At 41.6% G+C, this 21,216-nt stretch overlaps 1 protein-coding gene across 1 annotated transcript in view; it reads left to right on the plus strand.

The window, feature by feature from the left end:
• Positions 1–688: 688 nt before the first annotated feature.
• The window catches only part of MDGA2 (MAM domain containing glycosylphosphatidylinositol anchor 2), a 1,014,104-nt gene continuing 993,576 nt past the window's right edge, over positions 689–21,216 (plus strand). Inside the window, exon 1 of the mRNA XM_004698562.3 lies at positions 689–1,089. Within this exon, the coding sequence (XP_004698619.1) occupies positions 810–1,089 (280 nt within the window). The 5' untranslated portion in view covers positions 689–809. The remainder of the gene's footprint in view (positions 1,090–21,216) is intronic.

Below are 21,216 nucleotides of genomic sequence, written 5' to 3' on the forward strand. Positions count from 1 at the left end.
GCGCGGAGCCGGGGGCACGGTAGACGTGCGTGCCCACCCGGTCTCCGCTGGCCAGCGGCGATGCCTGGACTCCGCGTTCGGCTCCCGGAATCGGTGCGGCCGGTTCGAGCCCCAGCCTCTCCGGCGGGGCCAGAAAGGCTGTTCTGAAGAGCGGCGGCGGCGGCTGCGGAGGCTGGTGCCCAAGCGAGCTCCAGACGCACATTGCGCTCGGCCCGTCCCTCTCCGGTCCCCCCTCCTATCTTCCCGTCCTCCCTTCCCTCGCCCCCCACCCCCACCCCGAGCCCCCGCCCCACTCTTCCTCCTCCTCCTCCTCTCCCCGCTGGGCGATGGGAGCCTGTCTGCCGGCGTGAGAGGATTGGCGTTGCAATGGCAACTGATGGAATGGGGGAAGGCAAGACAGCGGGGCTCGGGGCTCCGGACTGCGGGCCGGCGGGCCGCCGCCGCCGCGTGACGCTCCTCCGGGGACCTGCGCGAGTTACTTTGTAAAGGCGAGTCCAGACGACGAAGCCCAGCTCGGTGCCCCGGGTCAGAGGCCACTTCCTGCGCCCCGACTGCCCGCACCGGGCTCTCCGCGCGCGGTACCCCTGGCGCCCTGCCCGCGCCCGCCGCCGCCGCCGCAGCGGAGGAGACTCGAGCCCGCTTCTCTGAAGAACACTCGGTCTCCGGGCTCCTCGGGCTCCTCTTCCAATCACCGCCCCCTGCTCCTCCCCGGCGTCTGCGATTTTCCCAGGCGCCCGGTGTGAGTGCGGGTGTGCGTGTGCGTGTGTGTGGCCGTGTGTCGTGTTGTGGGTGTGTGTGCGTGTGTGTGGATGAGTGTGGGGTGTGTGGGGCTCCTGCGCTCCGCTCGCAGCCGCCGCCGGAGAAGGACGGACGGACGGCGCTTCCTCCTTGGGCGAGCGGTGCCCGGGCACCTGGGTTCGGCTGGGGCGCGAGTGGAGTGCGCCCGGCCGGCCGCCGGCCGCCGGCAGGTCCCGCCGCGTCCCCCGTGGGCTGGATATGCTCCTGTTCGCGCGAAGATGGATTTAGTGTACGGTCTCGTGTGGCTGCTGACAGTCCTCCTGGAGGGGATCTCTGGCCAAGGAGTGTACGGTGAGTGGAATTGCAACGCTATCGTGACCTTGTGATTCTTGGGCAAGACTGGCTGGTCTGCGAACATGCACGACTCGCTCCTCCCGGCGTGGCTTTTGATTTACACTTCGTCGCCTTATCGGGCGCGAGGAGGGGGCAGCGAGTGTTCTGCGGATTGGGCTGCGAGCCGTTCCCCGGCGGCGCCCGGGCTCTGAGTTGAGTCAGCCGGCAGCACAGCACAGCACTAGTGCGAACGAGTGGCTTTGCACTTGATTGATCCCCGCAGGGGACCCGAGCTCGAGCAGTCTTTGATTTAATAATGGCTTGACTCCTTGCTTGCCGCGGGTTTCAGTGCCACGATTTCCCACCGTGAAGCTTCGAATGTGACCCCCGCGAGTCTCCCCGCCCCTCTCCGCCCCTTCCCTCCCATCTCCCCCCGCCCCCCCTCCCCGCCCCGCTTTTGGTGAATGCTTACAAGACTTGATTTTTCTGGCTCAGGAAGTGGGGTGACAGTTGAGTTGCGTTCTGCACCAGCGGTTGCCATGAGCACTGACTTGGGGAAGGGAAAAAAGCAGGCAAGATTTTCGGTGCCAGACACAATTAAGGGACATGTTTGTGTGAATGGATGAGCAAATGCATGAATGAACAGACGGCCAAGTCCGCGCGTTTCTATTCTGGGGCAGGACACCAGCTCACTGCAAAAAGAGCAAGGTCTCTGCCTTCCACTGAAAACCCAGATCTGAGCAGGTTAGGTTAATCCAGAGGTTTTGAAGTCCTCAAAAGCAGATCCAGGTTCTTTTGCTTGTCAGCAGTTGGCACCCTTGGCTTTCAAGCCTGACATACCTATATACTCACTCACTCAATCAATCCCTTACTCACTCTGTCACTCACACCCAGAAAGACTGCAAGGTGTATGAAATGTACATCCTCTCCTGGGACAAGCCCCACAGAGGAAACAACTTTTGTGCTCAGCATATGTGGTACTGGGGTTAGGAAAACAATCCATAGGGGACAGCAGACCACCCATAGTTTCCGGAGGAGAGTTGTCCAGAGCTTGGGAATCCTGCCCATAATCCCTGTTCTTAGGAGGGGCTTGGGGCCAAATCAATGCATGCATCCTTTTGGAAGTATCCCAGAAGCCCTCTGAAGGCTAAGAGGTGCGCCGGAGTGCAAGGGGACCTTGAGACTCAAACTCGCCGGTAAAGTGGTGTGCCCAGTTGGCAGGTGAGTAGGGCAAGATGCCAAAGACGGAGCTTGGGCCTGGACCTAAACATTACCCCCTGGACTTCTAGCTGAGTCTGGGGCAGAGTAGAACTGAGGGAGGGGAAGCTCCAGTCCCTCCTGCGCACCTCCTGCCACTCCCCTTTCCCATTTCCCTAGTCCCTTCCAAATCGCTGCCTAGGAGCCTTCACTATACCGCTCAGGGGAGCTCAATTTCACCTCTTTCCCCACCCATCCTCCCAGATGGAATAGGCCTTGCCTGGTTGTGGTGGCTGCTGGGGACTGTGTGTGAGATGCTGAGCCTTCTGGAAGACCTCTGGCCTGGCTGACAAGAGGAGGTGGGGCCTGAGGAAAGCAAGAATTCGCTTAGTGTTCTTCTACACTAGTATTCTGGTGTGTATGGAGAGGACTGCTGAGAGAAACCAGTGTTCTAGGGATGGAAGGACTTGGCAGCTAGAGACCACTCACGGGGATGCTCCTTAGGATACAAGAGTCTTAATTCCTCTCACATCATGCCCAAGTCTTTTTCTCCCAACTGGTTCAGCTCATCCTAGTGAAAAAGGATTGTTTAAAAAAGTGTGTGGAGGTGGTGGTGGAGGGGTGAGGAAACAGGGGTGATGATAGTGAGAAAGATGGGGGATATTATTGCTAGGATTGTCTGTAATAGAAACTCTGGGTTCCATTTTCCTGTCATTTTTATCATTCAGATTATTTGTCCTGACAAGTCTCACATTGGGAAGGGGAAAAGGGTAGGATAAAGTAGTGGCGACAAGTAGGAAATAACTCTGTGGCCATAAACCTTCGTAGTAAAAGGAGCTATTCTCTTCTGATTTCATCATGGTATCAATAGGTAGTGGACTTTTTAAAAAGTAATATTTATGTGGTTATTAATCTTGTGGCTAGGAATGGCATCAGTTTTCTAAAAAAATATGAAGCAGTCATTTTAAATGTAATAGCTTAGGTGGGTGTTTTTATATGCAGGTGTGAGTAGGTGCATCTATTTTTTTCTGTGCCACCTAGGTCTTGAATAGCACTGAAGTTAGGTTTTTCATTTGTGAGCTTCTGACCTGCAGCTGGTTAAAATTCAAATTCTCATGCCCCTCTTCAGACTTTCTGAATGGGAAACTTTGAGTGTGGAACCCACAACAAATCCTCCAGATAATGATTGTGATGCAGTTTAAAGGACGTAACATGAACCTGAAGTTTCCACTGCTTTGACTTTGTAAAGCATGACCTTTGCTGATCTAGTTTTATTTTTACTTGTCAAAGCACTTAATGGGAAAATGAAGAGTATTTATATTTAGTTATAAACATCGATCGCTTGTAAAAGACATAGACACACAATTTAGGTTAAGGTTATACATGTGTTTTAAACATTCTATATGAAGGTGTTGAAAATTATTAATTGGAAAAGCAGGGCAACTATAAAGAGAAACTTCATAATGACCTAGATAGGAACTTTGATGACATGCAAGTTTATATCTGAAACCATTATTTCCCCCCCCCCAATGAAGACTGAATATGCATCATATATCATAAAATATGCTTATATATTATACTTAATATTTTATGTGTTATGTATATAGCATATGTACTATTTATTTGTAAGCCATTCATACTAAATATGAAGTAGTATTTCTTTGTACTATCTTCTAATAATTGGGTCTAAGAAGAAATGATTTATTAAACCAAGCAAAAGCATTTTACGATAGATTAAAAATTACCTATATCACTTAAAACCATACTTTTGTCATCTTTCTTCCCTGAAACTAACTAGCCATTCCTTGCCCACTTCAGCTTCTTAGCTCCACATTTCTCAGCATAGACCAGCAACACATTTATTGAGCCATGTCTTTTTTAAATATAAACTGAGCAGATGAAAACTTTCACCACATTTTACTTTGTTGATTTGTGGGTGTACCTCTGTAAAAATGTTTTTAAATTCAAATTCTAAATTCTAAATAAACAGACTTTTGGTTTGCAACTATTTTCTTGTTAAGCTCTGTCATCTTGGCACACATGTGCACATGGGCTACTAAGTAAAAAAGTTTCTCTATAGATTAACAACACAATGTCATTTGTCTTAAAATATTGCTTAGCAAACAATTTGTATATCATCTGATGGTGAGCCAAAGATTACCCTTTAACATACATGTGTCCCTCTCCAATAGGTGTACTGTCTTAAAAAGATGTATTAACAAACACAAAACACATGGCCTTTTTTTTTCTTTTGATCAATTTATTGGGGCTCATACAATTCATCACAATACATAGATCAATTGTGTAAAGCTCAACTATACATTTGTTGCCCTCATCATTCCCAAAATTCGCTTGCCTCTTGGTTTCCTGGAATCAGCTCATTTTCCTTTTTTCCCCTCCTCCTCCCTCCCTCCTCCCCCCTCCCCCATGCACCCTTGATAATTTATAAATTATTATTATATCTTATATTACACTGCCCGGCGTCTCCCTTCACTGCCCGTCCCCCAGAAAGGAGGTTATATGTAGCTCCCTGTGATCAGTTCCCCCTTTCTACACCCCCCTTCCCTCCTGGTATCGCCACTGTCACCCCTGGTCCTGAGGGGTTCATCTGTCCTAGATTCCCTGCATTTCCAATTCCCATCTGTACCGCTGTGCATCATGGAAGCAGCACACCAACATGTATGATCATGAAGGGCCAAAGGGACCAGGCTTCAAACACTAAAGGCGGGGGGGAGGGGGGCTCGTCAATGAGGATGGCGCGTGATGGGGACCCAATGCCCATCTCTAGACAACCGGTACAGATGGGACATGGCCTTTTTCTTGGATAGCTTTTATATTTGCCATCACTGATTAACAGTGTAGCAATTTAAATGATTTAAAAGCTATTTTTTGAGGGAAAGATTGCAGACCAAAACAAAAAGTGAACTCTTCATAACAGAGCCACACCAAAGGGGTAAAAATCCTGTAGATTTTCCAAGATCTAGATCTCAACTATTTTATCAAGTAATACCTTTTGGAGATAATGTGTTTATGAATTTTTAAAAAGTATTCCTACCTACAGTCTTCCTTCTTGGATTTTTAAAAAAGTTATTTGTAGTAAAAGTGTCTCCAAAATACACTTGGGATTTTAACGTTTGATATATATTTTCTTTTTTACTCAACTGAATATTGCCGAAAGTCAAAATACATTAACTGAACAGCCAACTGGCATCTATTTGGCACTATGAAATTTTGTTGCACTCTCATTGAACTTGGTGGAGAATAACTGATTAGAAATATGAAGTGTCACCCAGAGGTACAGGGTTACTCTGAGTTATCTGTGTACATTCCAGCTACCTAGAGCTGAATGGCACTGCAACAATTTGCTCATTTGAAAGTCTTCTTTTGTAAATCATTCTGTGAAATGAAATTTTTTGAACTGTTTAACTGTGCTTTCCGTAGAAGTTTTTGATAAATAAATACTATTGCGAATCATACCCCTTCTAAACTTAGATGATTTGTGTGTGGGGGGGGAAAGATTCACTGCCACGCATTATAAATTAATTCTGCCAGTCAGGTCCATATTTCCAAGAGGATTGATAAAAGATGGTCTGTTAGCATAGACCTGTCCCCACTACAATTGAAAGACAAAGTGAAACTCCAGTCCTGAATGGCTTTTAATGGAAACCAAATTAAACAATGACAATGATATGGTGACATGAAACAATTCCCTGCTTTAAGGATATTCAAAAGTCATAAACAGAATAAATCAATCAGCGCATGTGTATAATAATTTAATCTTTGCTACCTACTCATTTCAATATATTTGATTAAAATACATGTGTGTATATGTACAAACACAGCTATTATATCAATAAATCTTATAGGATTTGTGGATGACACCTTCATGTAGTAGCTAGCCAAGAATGACTTGCGAGTCAAGAGGCTCAGCAGAGAGGAAGGCTCCAGAAGATTCTCAGACTGTCCTGTGTTGTATCTCAGTCTGAACAGATTGACAAAAAGATAAGGAAAAGGAAAGATAGTTGATCTTTGCAGCCAGCCCCGGAATATCACAATCCTATTGGCGAAATAATCCCAAAGGTGTAGTGAATTGTGGTTTTTCCCTAGTTGGGGTTTGGGAGACCCTTTGTGAGATACTGAGCGCGTCTGACACCTTTTTTAGGATGTCAGGTTTAGGAGAAAAGGAGGAGGTGACTTTAATAAATGCTGCCTCCTCAAATTAGTCAGAACTTTTATTGTCCACACTCAACTCTAACCTTCCCTTGTTCTCACTGTTCACCCCACAGACCATTATAGGCAAACACATATTCTTAGAGAGTCACTAGTTTGGTCACTATCTCCAACAACAAATAGATGGACTGTGGATTACATCTTGAGATTCTCCCCCAACACACACACACACACACACACACACACACACACACCTTTTTTTCTGGTCTATTAAAGATTGCTTGCTGGTTATGTTATCAGATTTCATGTTTAAAAGGAGGACGTTAGTTTGTACAGTGTTCCCTGCTCATGCTCTGTCTATCCTTGAGAACGCCTCTAATTGGGATATTAGTTTTTTTTACTTTGAACAAGTTATATGTACAGCCTGAGGACTCATTTTATAAGAATTAAGTCAGTGACGGTGCTAGTGCTCAAGTAAGTAGAGGTCAGTGGCAAATATTCAGAAGTGCAGCAGTTCTGGTGAATAGCTATCGTGAAGGGAAGCCTAAGAAGGGATTTTCTGTGATTTTGATTTATTTTATTTATTGTCTCTGTTTCTGTTTCTTCTTGTTTATATTGAATTTCTGAATTAGTTTTTAGGGTTATAGTTGTGAAGTACTTAACTTTCTCTTTTTTTGAGTAACAATGTCCAAACGAAATTTGCTCTGTGTTCTTTTAACTATTGCTTTTTTAGAATGGTTGGGCTAAGATTGATAGGGATGTGATTATAGCCCCTAGACTGATGGATTCAGTGTATTTCTTGTAATGGCGGTGTTAGGAATCTTGACCTTGGGTAGCTTTTAGAAGTCATTCACTACTCACTTCTCTGCGTGGACCTTATACTTTGAGAAGAGGTTTGTGAAAGTTGGGCCCCAGGTTGGTAGCCAACACACACACTGCAAACCATCCCTGTCCTGGGCTCTTGGTAGGGGCAATTCATTAAGAGGACAATCTTTCAGCTCTGGGTTAAATTGAAGAACCTTTGAAAAGTTTTAAGACTTTTTATTGTGATTTGGGGGAAGGTTTCCAGAGCCGATCATGAGTTTTGGATTCAACAATGTATGCACATTTGTTTCTTCCATTTCAACCCGCTCATTGCCTATCCCACTCTTTCCCCCATTTCCCTGCTTCCTGTTTCCAGTCCTCCTCTGTTCTTAGCCATCCGTCTTCTGCTCAGTGTCACCCTTTTGCTGTGAAATTGCTGGTTATTCTGACAGGAAACTAGGAAGCATTTATATGTGTGTGTGTGTGTGTAGCTAATTTGGAAGGGTACAAGGAGCTCTGGTGGTACAGTACTTAAGCTCTCCAATTCTATCCCAAAGGTCAGTTCAAATGCACCAGTCAGTTCAATCCGCTATGGGAAAAGGGGTGGCCATTTGTTTCCGTAAATATATGTAGTCTTGGAAAAACCTGAGGAACAGTTCTCGTATGGCCTGATAGGGTTGCTTGAGTCAAAATGGACTTGTTGGTGATGGGTTTGTTGTGCTTTGCTTTGGAAGGACATAGAAACTATTATATTGAATGCATTTCAAGAATTAATTGGGTGAATGTTTTTAAGTTACATTGTAATTGCCATTAACTGAATAGCCCTCCCAAATGAAATTCCATTACTTTGCTTCAATGACTATCAATGTAAATATATTACTTAGAGAAGAGTGAATGATTTTGTTCCTAGAAAACTGCCCCGTTTTTATTTTCAGATCCAATGAATAATCTTTTGACCCTGTGAAATCATAAAATTGTGAGAAGAGACTTTATGATGGCATTAAATTGTGCTACTAATTTAAGCTACAGTGACTTTATATTTTGCCAGGCAGATGGAGGTCCTATGCTATTTGTGCTGCTTTTATAAAGAAGAACTTCACCACTCTGTTATGCCAAGGTCCCGCTCTATATACTAAATGGATATTTCCTTGTAAACTTAGTACAATTCCTCATGCCACTTTATGAGTAATATGCCTAGTTATTTTCAATTTATAATACCATTTTCTCAATTATACTATTGTGCATTGATCTCATATAAATTTGTTTTATTTTTTATTATATATTTTTTCTTTATTTCTGATTTGATCATTTAAAATACTGTATTTCCTTTTAAATTAGTGTAAGAAAGATGACTTTTATCCCACCATCCATTTCATATATTCCATATAAGTTCACAATTATAGAAGAACATTTTAACTATTAGGAATATATTTTTAGAGTATTACACATTTATGATGAATTTATCAGTTAAAGGTACTATATGATAGGATCAAAGGCATTATACATTATGTCATAATTTATTATTTCTGTATTTCACTACCCTATCTGTATCAGGCTGGGTTGACAGAGAAACAAAGCTAGTGACACTCATATAGGAATAAGAAAGAGCTTTATATCAAGACATAATTTTGTATCAAGAAGGTTGATCAACTTAAGTCCATGGGTCTGATGTTAGCTGAGGCCCTCTTTAGACTCAGTGACTGCAGGCCAGTGACACAGAAAGGTGAAGTGGGGTGCAGGCAGATCACAGGCCAGTGGGTGCAGAGTTGTGTGGATATGAGGCAGGGCCCTGGCATCTCTCAAGGTTGGGTGGACCGCATGGGGCCACCCCCAGGAACAGGCACAGAGTCCTGGCAAGCAGTAAGGTGAATGGGGTGGAGTGGGAGGGAGGAAGTTCCCATTTTCTCTCTTATTAAAAGCCCACACCTTCTAGAAGGCATCAACAGGCGGGACCTTATTGATAGGTTAGACTCCACCCCTACAGGAGTACAAGTTGACTTAAGAGTTAATGGTACACTGCCTTTGACAAGTATATATAAAAGTAGGGGGCATCAATTTCCCGTGGTTCCAAATCATATCTATTCTGTTGTGCATTTGACAAGTTGGGTTAAGTACATGATATAGTAACATATCTACATGCAGCATGTTTCTTGGTGTATTTTCTTAATAATGATAAAGAAAGGGTTAAACAATAATAGACTGTGCCGAGGGAGACTTCTCTGTATGGAAGAGGAGGAGTTGGTTATAGCTTGGTGTTACAGATGGCACTATCACTCCCTCCCTCCCTCCTGGAATAGATGTGGTAAATCCTATCGTCCAATTTGAGAAGAAATTCTGTTTGTTATTTTAATGAGACAGGGCTAGTGCTGGATACAGTTTGAGTGAGTCCTCTTGAGAAATCCAGTAGATGAAGAGTGAACAGAGAAGTAGAAGTTTGAAAGAGAGAAGCCAGGTTCCATGAAGAGCGCTCAGGAAGAGAGAAGTTCAGAAGAGCAAAGACCTTCCTCCAGTGCTGTCAGAGGTAGTCACTCCTCCCCTGGACTCAACACAATGCATTTAGGTGGGTAATCTCTTAAACAGTAAGAAGATAGTATGTTTCCTAAAGCTCTCCACTTACAATACCTCTGTTATGCCAACACTATATAACTGACACACCAGGCCACTCTGAGTCCTAATGGAAAGCATTAATGACAGCTGAGATCAGAAGAGGTGACAGGAAATAAGTCAGTGGGCTTATTTTCTACTATCAGCAGAAAAAAATGAACCTGTTCTTTTAGTATTGGTAAAACAGCAAAGTAATTTTTTCTCTCTCTAAACTAACGTGAATTTACTTTGTTCACATAGTTCCCAAGGAGTTGGAAAGAAAAATGTGTGCTGTTTAGCAAAAGGACATCTCCAGGGAGCTATTTATGACCTCGTGGAAAGAAAAATGAGGGGACATGTGGGCTTAAATGGAGCTTGTGGTTGCTGTGGATCCGATCATTCTTCCTGTTTATTAATTGCAAGAAAGGTGGGTAGGCGTTTGCGAGGCATCGGGGCTCTCGGTCCATTGAGTGGCACTGTGAATTGGAGCCTTGCCTTGCTGGCCTCCAGTGAGCTTCAGAAGGAGGAGGATGGGCCTCCAAAGGACCTGCAGAAAACATCCCCTTGTTTCTCAGAAATAGTGCCTGGTAGGAATGAGATACAGGCGCTAGGCTGATTCGGGGTAGTTTCTGGTATCTGAAGTCAACAATTCATGTACAGCTACTTACTGTAAATAACATATGTAGCTGTGTAGTAAAGGCCGTAAACTCCAAGAATTTGCAGTTAAGCAAATAAAGTAAAATGAGAGAAATAAGATAAAGCTATTAGAAACACTCAACTGATGATGGTAATGGACTAGAGGTTACAATCACTGTCATGGTTGGAAGAAACTTCAAAAGCTGGTGGTTGATGAGTTGAGGGAGGCTTGACAATGGGTTGGCATACTGCAGGTAAAGGAGGAGGAAAGTGTGTTATTGTAGTATGGATCCCAAAATTATGGATAGAGAAGCATCTGAAAAATATCGGAGAAAGTCGAAGTAACTTCTGCAAAGTGTTCCCGACTAGAAAAATCTTATCTCCTCCTGAAGCTTGTGCCACATCACAGAAATGCACAAATTTATTGGGCATACTCTGAAGCGTTCTTAGATTTACGCGTCCACCAAGATCCACTCCTTGATTCTAAGTTGGTGTGTTTGGTTTGAAGCCATTGGGCCTTTTCATCAGAAGACAGCAAAGCTATCGCTAACATTAGGTGAGAATACAGAACCTTTCCCAAACCGACGCATACTTGGGAAGCTTTGAGCCTCCATAATAATGTACCCTGGAGTTAAAGGCCAAGTGCTTGCAAGGCTTTTTTAGAGTGCTGTCCACTTGTAAGTGGCAGCCTACCAGGTCAGGTGGTGGTGTGGGTTCCTGGTTTGGCTGCTAACTTGGAGGCCTGCGGTTTGAAACCACCAGCAGTTCCAAGGAAGAAAGATGGACAGGTTTAGTGTCTCAGAAATCCACGGGAGGCGGTTCTGTTCTGTCACACAGGCCCACCAGGAGCTGGAAGCAACTCAATGCTAGTGAGGTTTATTTTGGGTGGGGAGGGGGTGATAATCTCTCCCTCACTTACCTCATCTAATGAGCTCTTGTGAGATGAGAATGCGCTCTGTAGACAAAGTATACATAGCCATCACTCGCTGCGGTCTAGCCAGTGCTGACTCGGAGCAGCTCCCTGTGGGGTTTCCATACTGTCACTGTACACTGCAGTAGAAGGCCCGGCCTCTCTCTTGAGGAGCGTCTGCTGGTGTAGCCGGCTGACCTTGCAGACTTTAGCCCAACGTGTAATCACTACACCACCAGGGTTCCTGAGCATAAACAAAACAAAGCATTACAAACAAACAAACAGACTTGGGAGAGACTGGAGAGTATCTTCTATTTTCTTCACAATTTTCATTCAACTCACCTGGTTTAAACCTCATTACAGGACAGTGATGCTGTTCTCTGCACTGAGTACAGGTCTAGGTAGTAACAGAGAGGAGGTAATATTTTTGGGGGAGGTGGCGGGTGGAGGTGGGGGAGAAACTTTGTCAGTCTAGCAAAAAATGATACAAAGCTATATCTTTTAAAACAGTTTTTGTAAAATCAATGTCTGCATACAAATGCTATTTGCTGTGGCCCCCTTGTTGACGTACATGTATGCACAGCACTGCTCAGATTTGCCTCCGCTTGCAAGCTACGTAACTCCGGGTTTCTCTTGTGACTCCGACTCGGCATTAAGTGGGCAAGGGGCTGCTGCTTTCGCTCTGTGGACAGCATCAGCAAATGCTAGCGTCCAGGCCTACTTTATTTCAGGGCGCTTCCCTGTATTGCAGATTGCATGTAACTGAGTTTTGCTGTTGTTGACAAACTGAAAGTCTATGGCAACCTATTGGTGCTGCTTTCCCAACAGCCTGTGCTCACTCCACGTTTGGTCGTTCTCATGCTATTTCAGACTTGGTCATAGTACTGTTGCACACGTAACCAGTGACAGTATAGAGTAAACATTTGTATGCACTGGACACCGAAATAGTAATGTGGCTTACTTTATTTCCATATTCATTTTACTGTAGTGGTCTGGAATCAAATCCACAGATTCTTGGAGGTATGCTTCAACCTGAAGTTGATGATCATGAGTGTATTTGTGTTCATAGAAATTCGCATATGTGTGTATATAGTGTAGATTTAGATTTACAATTATTTTTGTATCATGGAGAAAAATATTTTGATATCTTCTGCCTTTTAGGGAATTGAAAACTATGCATATAGAACAATCAATTCCAATGGAAAATTAGGCATATAATTTTCATAATACAGCCCAACAAAAGAATTGTTTTTTCTTAGTCGCTTGGATTTTAGGCCTGTTCATGGGGTTATTGGAGATGCTGGCTCAGAAAATTACATTGGTTAGACTGCATCAGATCTAGTTTCTTAGACATGGTGTTTTGTGATATTTTCAGCTATTAAATTACCGTATATACTCAAGTATAAGCTGACCCGAATATCAGCTGAGGCACCTAATTTTACCACAAAATGGCATTAAAAATGTGCTGAAAAACTTGGCTTATACATGAGTTATATATGGTATGCCAATTTATTAATTTATCATCCCAGTTTTAAATATAAGAATAATTCAGACCTATAAATGACAGGCTTAGAAAAAAAAGTAAATATTTGAAAATGAATTCGTTATTAAGGGACTTTCAAAGAAGGTGTACATGAACCCATGGTGGATAGCTGGTTATATTTTGAGTTGCCAAATCATAAGGCCAGTGGGTCAAACCTTCCAGTCACTCAGCAGCCTTTAAAAGACTTAATGGTTTGGAAACCCAAAGGGGCAGTTCCTTGCCCTTTAGGGTCTCTACATTGGAATCATTTCAATTAGATGGCAGCAGGTTTTTCTTTTTGGCATGGAGGCTGGTCAATATATGCAGACTACAAATGGGATACTTCAACACAAGAACACAACTTGAAAAGGGTGAGGATAAAAAAGAAAATTGAAAAAGTTCATATATGGAAGGTGTGAGGACAATTTAGAGTGTTGAAATGTAAGACTGCATAACAATCTTCAGAAACATTTTAAAGATTATATTTTTCTTCTTCAAATTATGCAGTAAACATTTCAGAATGCATTTTAATATATATAAGTCAGTGGACAATGCACATTCAATGTTTCAAAGGCGAGGTTGATTCCAAGCTTCTTCATAAGAAAAATCCTAACTTTTCTTTTAAGAGTTTCTGTACACAGGTGGAGAAATTGTACCATCTTGTAACAAGACTGAGACATTTTAATTTTAAGAAAGGAGTTTGAACTGTGGCAGACCCATTTTGGGCTTCAGAATATTTGAACCCCTATTGACTGTACCAAACTCACTACCAGTCAGGGATTATGACTCACCGAGACCCTGTAGGGCGAGCGGCACCACTCCTGTGCGTCTGAGGCTGCAAACCTTTGCGGGACAGACGGTCTCATCTTTTTCTTGCAGAACAGCGGTCCATGTGGTTCTTGGTCAAACACATAACCCACTCTACCATTACCATCATGGATCCTTATTGTACAGTAGCTATCATTTCTGACCCCTTTCTAAGATAGCAAATTGGAACTGCCTGATATTCAGTTCCTAATAAAGGTGAAGAAATACTTGGGGAAAATTCCAAGTTCATGTAATTTGTGCTGTTCAAATATATCTTTGGATCAAAGGACACCATTTGAAGTATATCTTGACCGAAATATTTAGTACAACACAGCTACTTTAATTATAGCCTATGTACACTTCCTGCATTCCAGGCTAGCTAACATTACATTAAAAGACCCTGATTTTTTTTAAATAAGGGAGCAAAGAGTGGTATATGGCATATATATTGCATCTCAAAAACTAGAGCTCAAAAACTGGTATCTCAAAACTGGTACTGTTTTTGAAATCAGCAGGTCAAATATACCCAGAAACAAGTCTAATACTTGAGGCACCAGCATATATGTTGACCAATGTAATTTTTATAATTGATTATGTTAAAATAAATGAGTCTAGAAGGATAATTCAGTAAATTGGATTATCACAAATTTTGCATGTATCATCATATAATTTTGATCTGAAAGTGTCCCAAATTGGTGATTTCTACCTACTCAACTAATTATCTAAATAAATAAATAAATAACAACTGTTTCCATTAGAATTAACAGAAAAGCCATGGACCATGCTCAAGATTAAATCATAAGAGCCTTATAACTAATAAAATATTTTATACAAGTATATACTTTAGTTGTCCCTGGCAAACATTTTTAATTGCCCCTGGCAAACACTTGCTTTCCGGTGTTTTTTTTTTTTTTTTTTGAGAATGAAAGACAATTTACTTCAATTACTACTATTTATGTGATTTCCAGATAGATCTAATTACTTAATTAGGCTAGTGTGAGAATATTAACCCTGATTCTGATTGGGAATATTGGTCAGGTACTTCTATAACAAAATAAAAAAGATGTCAAGATGTCTTTCCTCAACTCTTTACAGAGAACAAAATTTTTAGTTGAGAAGATTTTTCTCTATATGGAGGGAAGTCAAAAAGTATTGCTCCCAGGGTTCTCATTCATACATGCACATGTCTGTTCCAAGCCAAACATGTTAGAGTATGTCTGTGGTCAGGTGGGTGGATGCAGACAAGATCTCTCGGGCGTACTCTTGTCAGGTGTCTTTAAGAAAAGAAAAGATCTAGTCAAAACAGTGCTTCTGAGGGGAGCTGTTGAGCTCGTTAAATTCAAGGCAGAGGGGTCAGTTCAGAAGATGGTGAGAATTGCTTATTTGGATACCAGAAGGGCACAGCTGATAGATTAGGGGGATTCATTGTGAAGAAGTTTTAAGAAAAGTGAAACCTGCATTGGTTAGTAAAAGGCCAGGGGGATACAGATATAGATATATCTATATGTCCATCAGGACAAGTCACTTACTCAATTCTTTAAGGCTGTCGTACCACCACCACCCAGATCTGGCCTGTTTAGACCTTATCTTTTCCTAACTCCAAGAACATTGCCAAGGAACACGGTTTCGACCCCTTGCCTTTAGATTCCCATCATTTTGAGGTGGCGGAAAGAGTAGACCGTAAAATCCTTTGGGAAAGGGTTAAAGAGATGGAAACATCATCTTCTGAAGTGTACCGACTTAGGATATGTCAAGGGATACTAGCTTCCGATTTTGATGTTTTTGCTTAATAAAAGTTTCTGATTTTGTGACAATATTTTTTTACTTAACCCTAATACTTTGGAATGATCAGTATTGACTTTACTAAGCAATACACTTCAGCATATACAGACTCTCTACTGTGTGCATGTATTACCAGTATATAGTTTTGGTGTTGTTGATCTCACTTCAATATCTCATGATTAATGAGATAATTATTAAGAAGTGAATGTCTTTATCTGAAGCCTCATTTTTCCTTGCTTTGCATGGCTTAATTTATATCATTGTTATGATGCTCTTTAATGTGTGATTCACTTATATTTTTTGTTTCATGTTTCAAACGAGTGTATATCACCTGTATTCTCTTCTAACAGAACTGCTCTATTGCTTTTTAAAATGTTTCAGTTGTCATAAACAATTAACAAAAGGTCAGGCTTCAACCACCTTTTAAATTTTTGCCCTGTAGGAATCCATCTAAATGTAATTGCTGAAGGAGGCCTCGCTTTCTCCCATTATGATCATTGCCTGCAATATTGTAGTTGTGAAATTACATCATTGCTGGTGAAGATTGGGGGTTAGAAACCTCTCAATCTTTACATGAGAAAAGAAAAGTTCCCAGATAGATTGCAACCTGAAATAATCTCACTTGTTACTCAGAGGCGACTTATTCTCCGATGATTTCCTGGGTTTTGCTCTCAAACATCCCTCCCACTGTCGCAGCTGGGCTTCAAAGTGGTCTTCTTCCTGCACCCCATGATTTGGCTCTTGAACTCCACTATCATCTTATCATCTGATTAATATTTCAGAGCACATTTAATTAGTTTATTTTCTGTCATCTTTGGAAACTCACTTGTTAATGCCTTACATTTCTAAGGTTACTTAACATGCAAACATGTATTTTGAAACCTTTAAATTTCACCTCTACAGTTTCAGAGAAGGGACATAAGAGAAAAGAAATATACATACAAACACATTCATACTAGTCTATAAATACAAGAGTAAGTCAAAAATTATTGCTACCAGGGTTCTTTTTCATACATGATGATTCAATTCCAAACAAACCGTGTATAAGCATGTCTCTGCGTAGTGGATGACTGCAGACAAGTACTCTCAGTAAGACGCTTGTCTCATTAAAACCCACTTCGATCCAGATGACTCCACTTGCAGTATCCTTCTACAGAGTCCCGTAGATGGCAAGTCTTTATTGGAACAAACTGACTCATCTTTCTTCTGTGGAATGGCTGGGGCCATTGAATTGACTGACATTGAGTCGATTTGATGACGCAGAGCAACCCAGTAGGACAGATTACAGGCATACAAGTGTGTGTGTGTGTGTGTGTATGTGTGAATGTGTGTAAAATGGGTCTCAGATCGTTTGCCGAGCTTTTGGTTAAATTTGAGGTATTGGATGTTTTTCTAGTGTGCCTTGCAAAGCTGATCTTAATTCACTTTTGTCAGCAGGGAATGTACACTCTCATCCAACCCTCATTTTTTTGTGAGTGTCTTTTGTTAGGGAGCTCTGGGGGTGATGTCTGATAAATTTTGGACTGCTGCTGCTAAGGTTGTTGCATTAGTTCAAATCCACCAGCCACTTATCCAGAGAAAATGGAGCCTGTCTGCTTCCCATAAAGATGTACATTCTTGGGAATCCTGAATAAGGTCACCTGTATAGTTGGAATGGACTTGATGGTGCGGTTTTATTTTTCATTATATATTTTTAAATTTTGTTACACATTCCTGTTTGTATTGTTCAAGGGCTTATGATATTAACTCTAAGTAACTCAAATCACTTCTCCTTTTTTCACGATTTAAACAGAAAATAATGTTTCTTAGCTACATAGCAATTACATCATTTCTTTTGCCTACATTTGAGGCTAAGCACCACTTGCGTAAGCCAGCTACCCAGCCAGGGCTTCATAGGTGTGTTTTCTCTTCTTAATGAGAATTTAGAACACTAAATACATCTATTTGTAAAAGTCTAAGACACAGTCACCAACCAAAGTTAAGTAATTTGGAGTATCTATCATTTTTCCATTTAGTATTGAAAAAAAATTGAATAGGGTATAGTAATTCTTTCTTAAAAACAGTTGTCATTATTTTTCAAGTACCTACTACATCTGACCAGTCCCTAGGAAAGGACATAGTTATTGGTAGAGAGTCCCGCAAAGGAGGAAGAGCCACAGTAACATGGATGGACACAGTGGCTGCCACAGGGACTCAAACACGCAGTTGTGAGGGTGGCACAGGACGGGGCCGTGTTTATTCTGTTGTGTAGTGTTGTCAGGAGTTGGAACCAACTTGAAGGTGCCTAACACCAACAACCTAATGAGATGACAGACCCAGAACTAGGGATTTTAAATACTTTAGCAAACCTCTTGTCATTGAGACAATTCCAGCTCATGGTCACCCACGTGTTACAGTTGAACTGCTCCATGGGGACTTGGGGACATTATCTTCATGGCAGCGTATTCTAAGGCCTTTTTTCTGTGGAGGTGCTTAGACGTGTTCGAACCTCGAACCTTCGTAGTTAAACTGATTGTGACTTAGGACTTCATGTGTGTGTCATATGGTACTTTACTCTTTGAGTGAATTAGATCAGGAATTAGAAATTTATAGTTTAAATAAGTAGCATATAGTAGATTAATTGAGAATCAATAATAACATGTATGGAGAAATACATTTTTGTATATATTCTTTTTTTTTAAAGTCACTCAGGCCACTATTTAGGTGAGAGATAAGGAATCTTTATCTTTTTGTCTCTTTGTTTTTTTGGTTTTTAAACAAACATAATATATATAGCTAATGGGCCATCTCGAGAAATGAAACCAGCAACAATATCCTGTTATTCTTATATGTAGTTTAATGTCTATTTTATCCTTTTCGTGATTAAAACGTGCAATTAGCTTGCTCACATTTTATAACAAGTGAATCTCACTCCATCAAATTACATATACCTGGAATGCAACGGGGGTGGTAAATGTTGCGTTTTGACTAAGGAACATGCATGTAAAGCCAGTGTCAGTACTTCATATCATGCAGTTTTGTTTCTTGGAAAAAATCAAGATCGGAACTTATATGTATGTTAATAAATGAAATACCCATTGTGAGGACTCTCTTCGGTGTAATTTATTTTTAGAGTGAAAGGATATTTTAAGCTTATCCGTAATGAGTGACCTGTAAAATGTAAGGAAATGGCTATTCTAGATACTCTGCAGAAGTAGCTGCACTCCTTCATGTGAAGTGGTAGGGATGTGCTCATACAAAATAACTACTGTCAGGTGCACGGCTTTATTGTCCCCTTGGGCTGATTAACAATCACTGCCTTGGTAAGATTGATAGTTAAATGCCATATTTGGCCTGATTTTTGCCTTGAGTTCCCTCCGGGAATTGCGTGGGCATTTTTGCAGGGAGCTAATTGGGGGGACTGCCTCAGCAGGTTCCTTTCCTTGGAAATCTTGTTGAGCTCAAGAGGGCAGTTGATTGTAAGCATCGCTCTTCTCTCTGCCCTGTGTTCCTCAAACCTCAAAGCTCACCAATTAGTACAGTTTAGTGACTTGTTTTAGGCTTTTAGCCACTGCATTTGCTACTGTAAAAGCCCAACATTCCCTATACTTTTTGAATGAAGTTATTGTGTCGAATGGATAGTATGACCCTGTACCACGCTGGCTCTTGTGTGATTGATACAGAACGTGCTACCATAGGACACCATTTCATGAGAGAACAGGAAAGGTATTATACTGCGCCTCAGTGCCATGCATCTCTAAGCAGCTGATGTTTTCTTTAACTGATAACCCCACCCTTTAAATTTTCAGAGGCAATTGACCGTTTAGATTTTAACTCTTAATTTAATCTGGTTGCCAGAGCAGTGTCCTAAAATTCATTTAATTCGGATTTCAAGCTGGGAATTCATTTATTTGATAATACAACTGTTGATATTTTTAAAATTTAGTCAGACCTCTTTATTTTTAAAGTATGGAGAAACATCAGCTTTGTGAGTCCTTTCTGAAAACAGTGACTTTTTAATACCCAAGCTCAATAATTGAAACAAGTAGGATATGAATTTTACAGCACTGAAACCTGATAATATTGTGAAATGGAGTGGGCCATCATGCACTTTGTTATTAAAAAAAAATCTGAAATTAAACTGAAAACCTTTGTAAATGAAAAAGTTTTTTGCATCATCGGCTTTGTGGTTTATTTAATGTTATAGTTGGGTGTTCTGACCAAATAGAGTATATTTTAATGTCTTTTCCACTTTAATTTTTGCTTTTCATGACTCTTTAGATGAAGCTTAATTTGAACTAAGGTGGTGAAACTCTTAGTCACTGAAATATAAAGTCATATATCTAAGATTTATGTGCATCTATGCTGTATAATTGAATTGAATGTTTTCAAGTACTTATAATGAATAATACTTTGATCAAGTAGATATAGAATCTGGAATAGAGATATTTTACAATAAAAGGATGAACTATTTTACAAACCTGACAATACCATTTAAATAGTTTTTGTTGCGGCAAAAAGTTAGTCTAGATGTTAAGAATCAATACTTAAAGAATATTTTCTGGTTGCTTTAACTATTGACTGCTGCTCCTTTATTTTACATGCTGCCCCCTCCCAGCAGCTATTATGACACTGCAGAGCTTTCTCTTGTTGTTAATGTAGGACTCGGCATACCACAGCTAGTGATGAAGCAAGTGATGAAAAATAGTAAAGCAAACTCCAACCGCCTATTATTCTCCGCTCTGGCGGATTGGACTTGAAATTGCATGTGTGTGTTAGCCTGCACATAGTTTTGGCCAACAAACAGGCAGAATCAGCTAGCACAGATTTATTGTGACCATAGGGACACAGGTTGTCTGAGGTAGTAGCGACTGCTAGGATGGATCAGGGCAGGATTAGTGTCGGGATCTTCTAAATTGACTTGCTCAGGAGATGAACTTGGAGATGGAGATTTGCTGTGGTTCTGTTAGGTACCATGGAGTTGGTTCCAACCCATAGCTGCTTTATGCACAAGAGAAAGAAATACTGCCCAGTCCTGCACCATCCCCCCAATTGTTCTTATTCTGGAGGCCACTGTTACAGCCACAGTGTCTGTCCATCTCCCTGAGTGCCTTCCTCTCCTTCAGTGCTCCTTGGTTTTACCCTACATGAAGTCCTTTTCTAGGGAATAGTCTCTCCTGACAACATGTCCAAAGTCTGGAAGACAGAGGTGGATCATTAAATCATGCTCCTGGACACACTTACACGAGAGAACGTGTAACCACTATGAGCACAGGTAGGAAGTGAACTGTGAAGCAGTTGTAAAAGGGGCCTGCATTGACCAGGAGTGTTGTGAAGCTGGAATGAGCCTTCAAACGTGTCCCAAATTGAGTTACGGTCTTTTGTACCACCTTTTCTAGCAGACTCTGGATCCGGGTTGCTCCCAACATGTACCTGTTGGCTGAGATAACATCCTGGGAGTGTTTAGCTGAGATCAGCCAACAGGTTGGTAAGAATGAATGAATACATGCAGAAGGGGTTGGGGGAGTATATCACAATGTTCTGGATCTCCCCTTGCACCACTAAGACTTGTTTGCTAATGACCTGTCATCCAATTTCAGAACTAGTCCACCAGGAGGTGTCCTTTTTGCCAACAAAATCTACAGAAGAAAGGTAGTGGCACATATTCCAACTCTGCTCCTATGCCTGACCTCCGGTACTCAACTGATGCCAGTCACTTCCCCTGTGTACTATTCATTTTAGATACTTATTATGA

The sequence above is a fragment of the Echinops telfairi genome, unplaced genomic scaffold, assembly GCF_000313985.2.
Source record: "Echinops telfairi isolate 266 unplaced genomic scaffold, ASM31398v2 ScPeMD7_18;HRSCAF=68, whole genome shotgun sequence".
Classification (NCBI taxonomy): domain Eukaryota; kingdom Metazoa; phylum Chordata; class Mammalia; order Afrosoricida; family Tenrecidae; genus Echinops; species Echinops telfairi.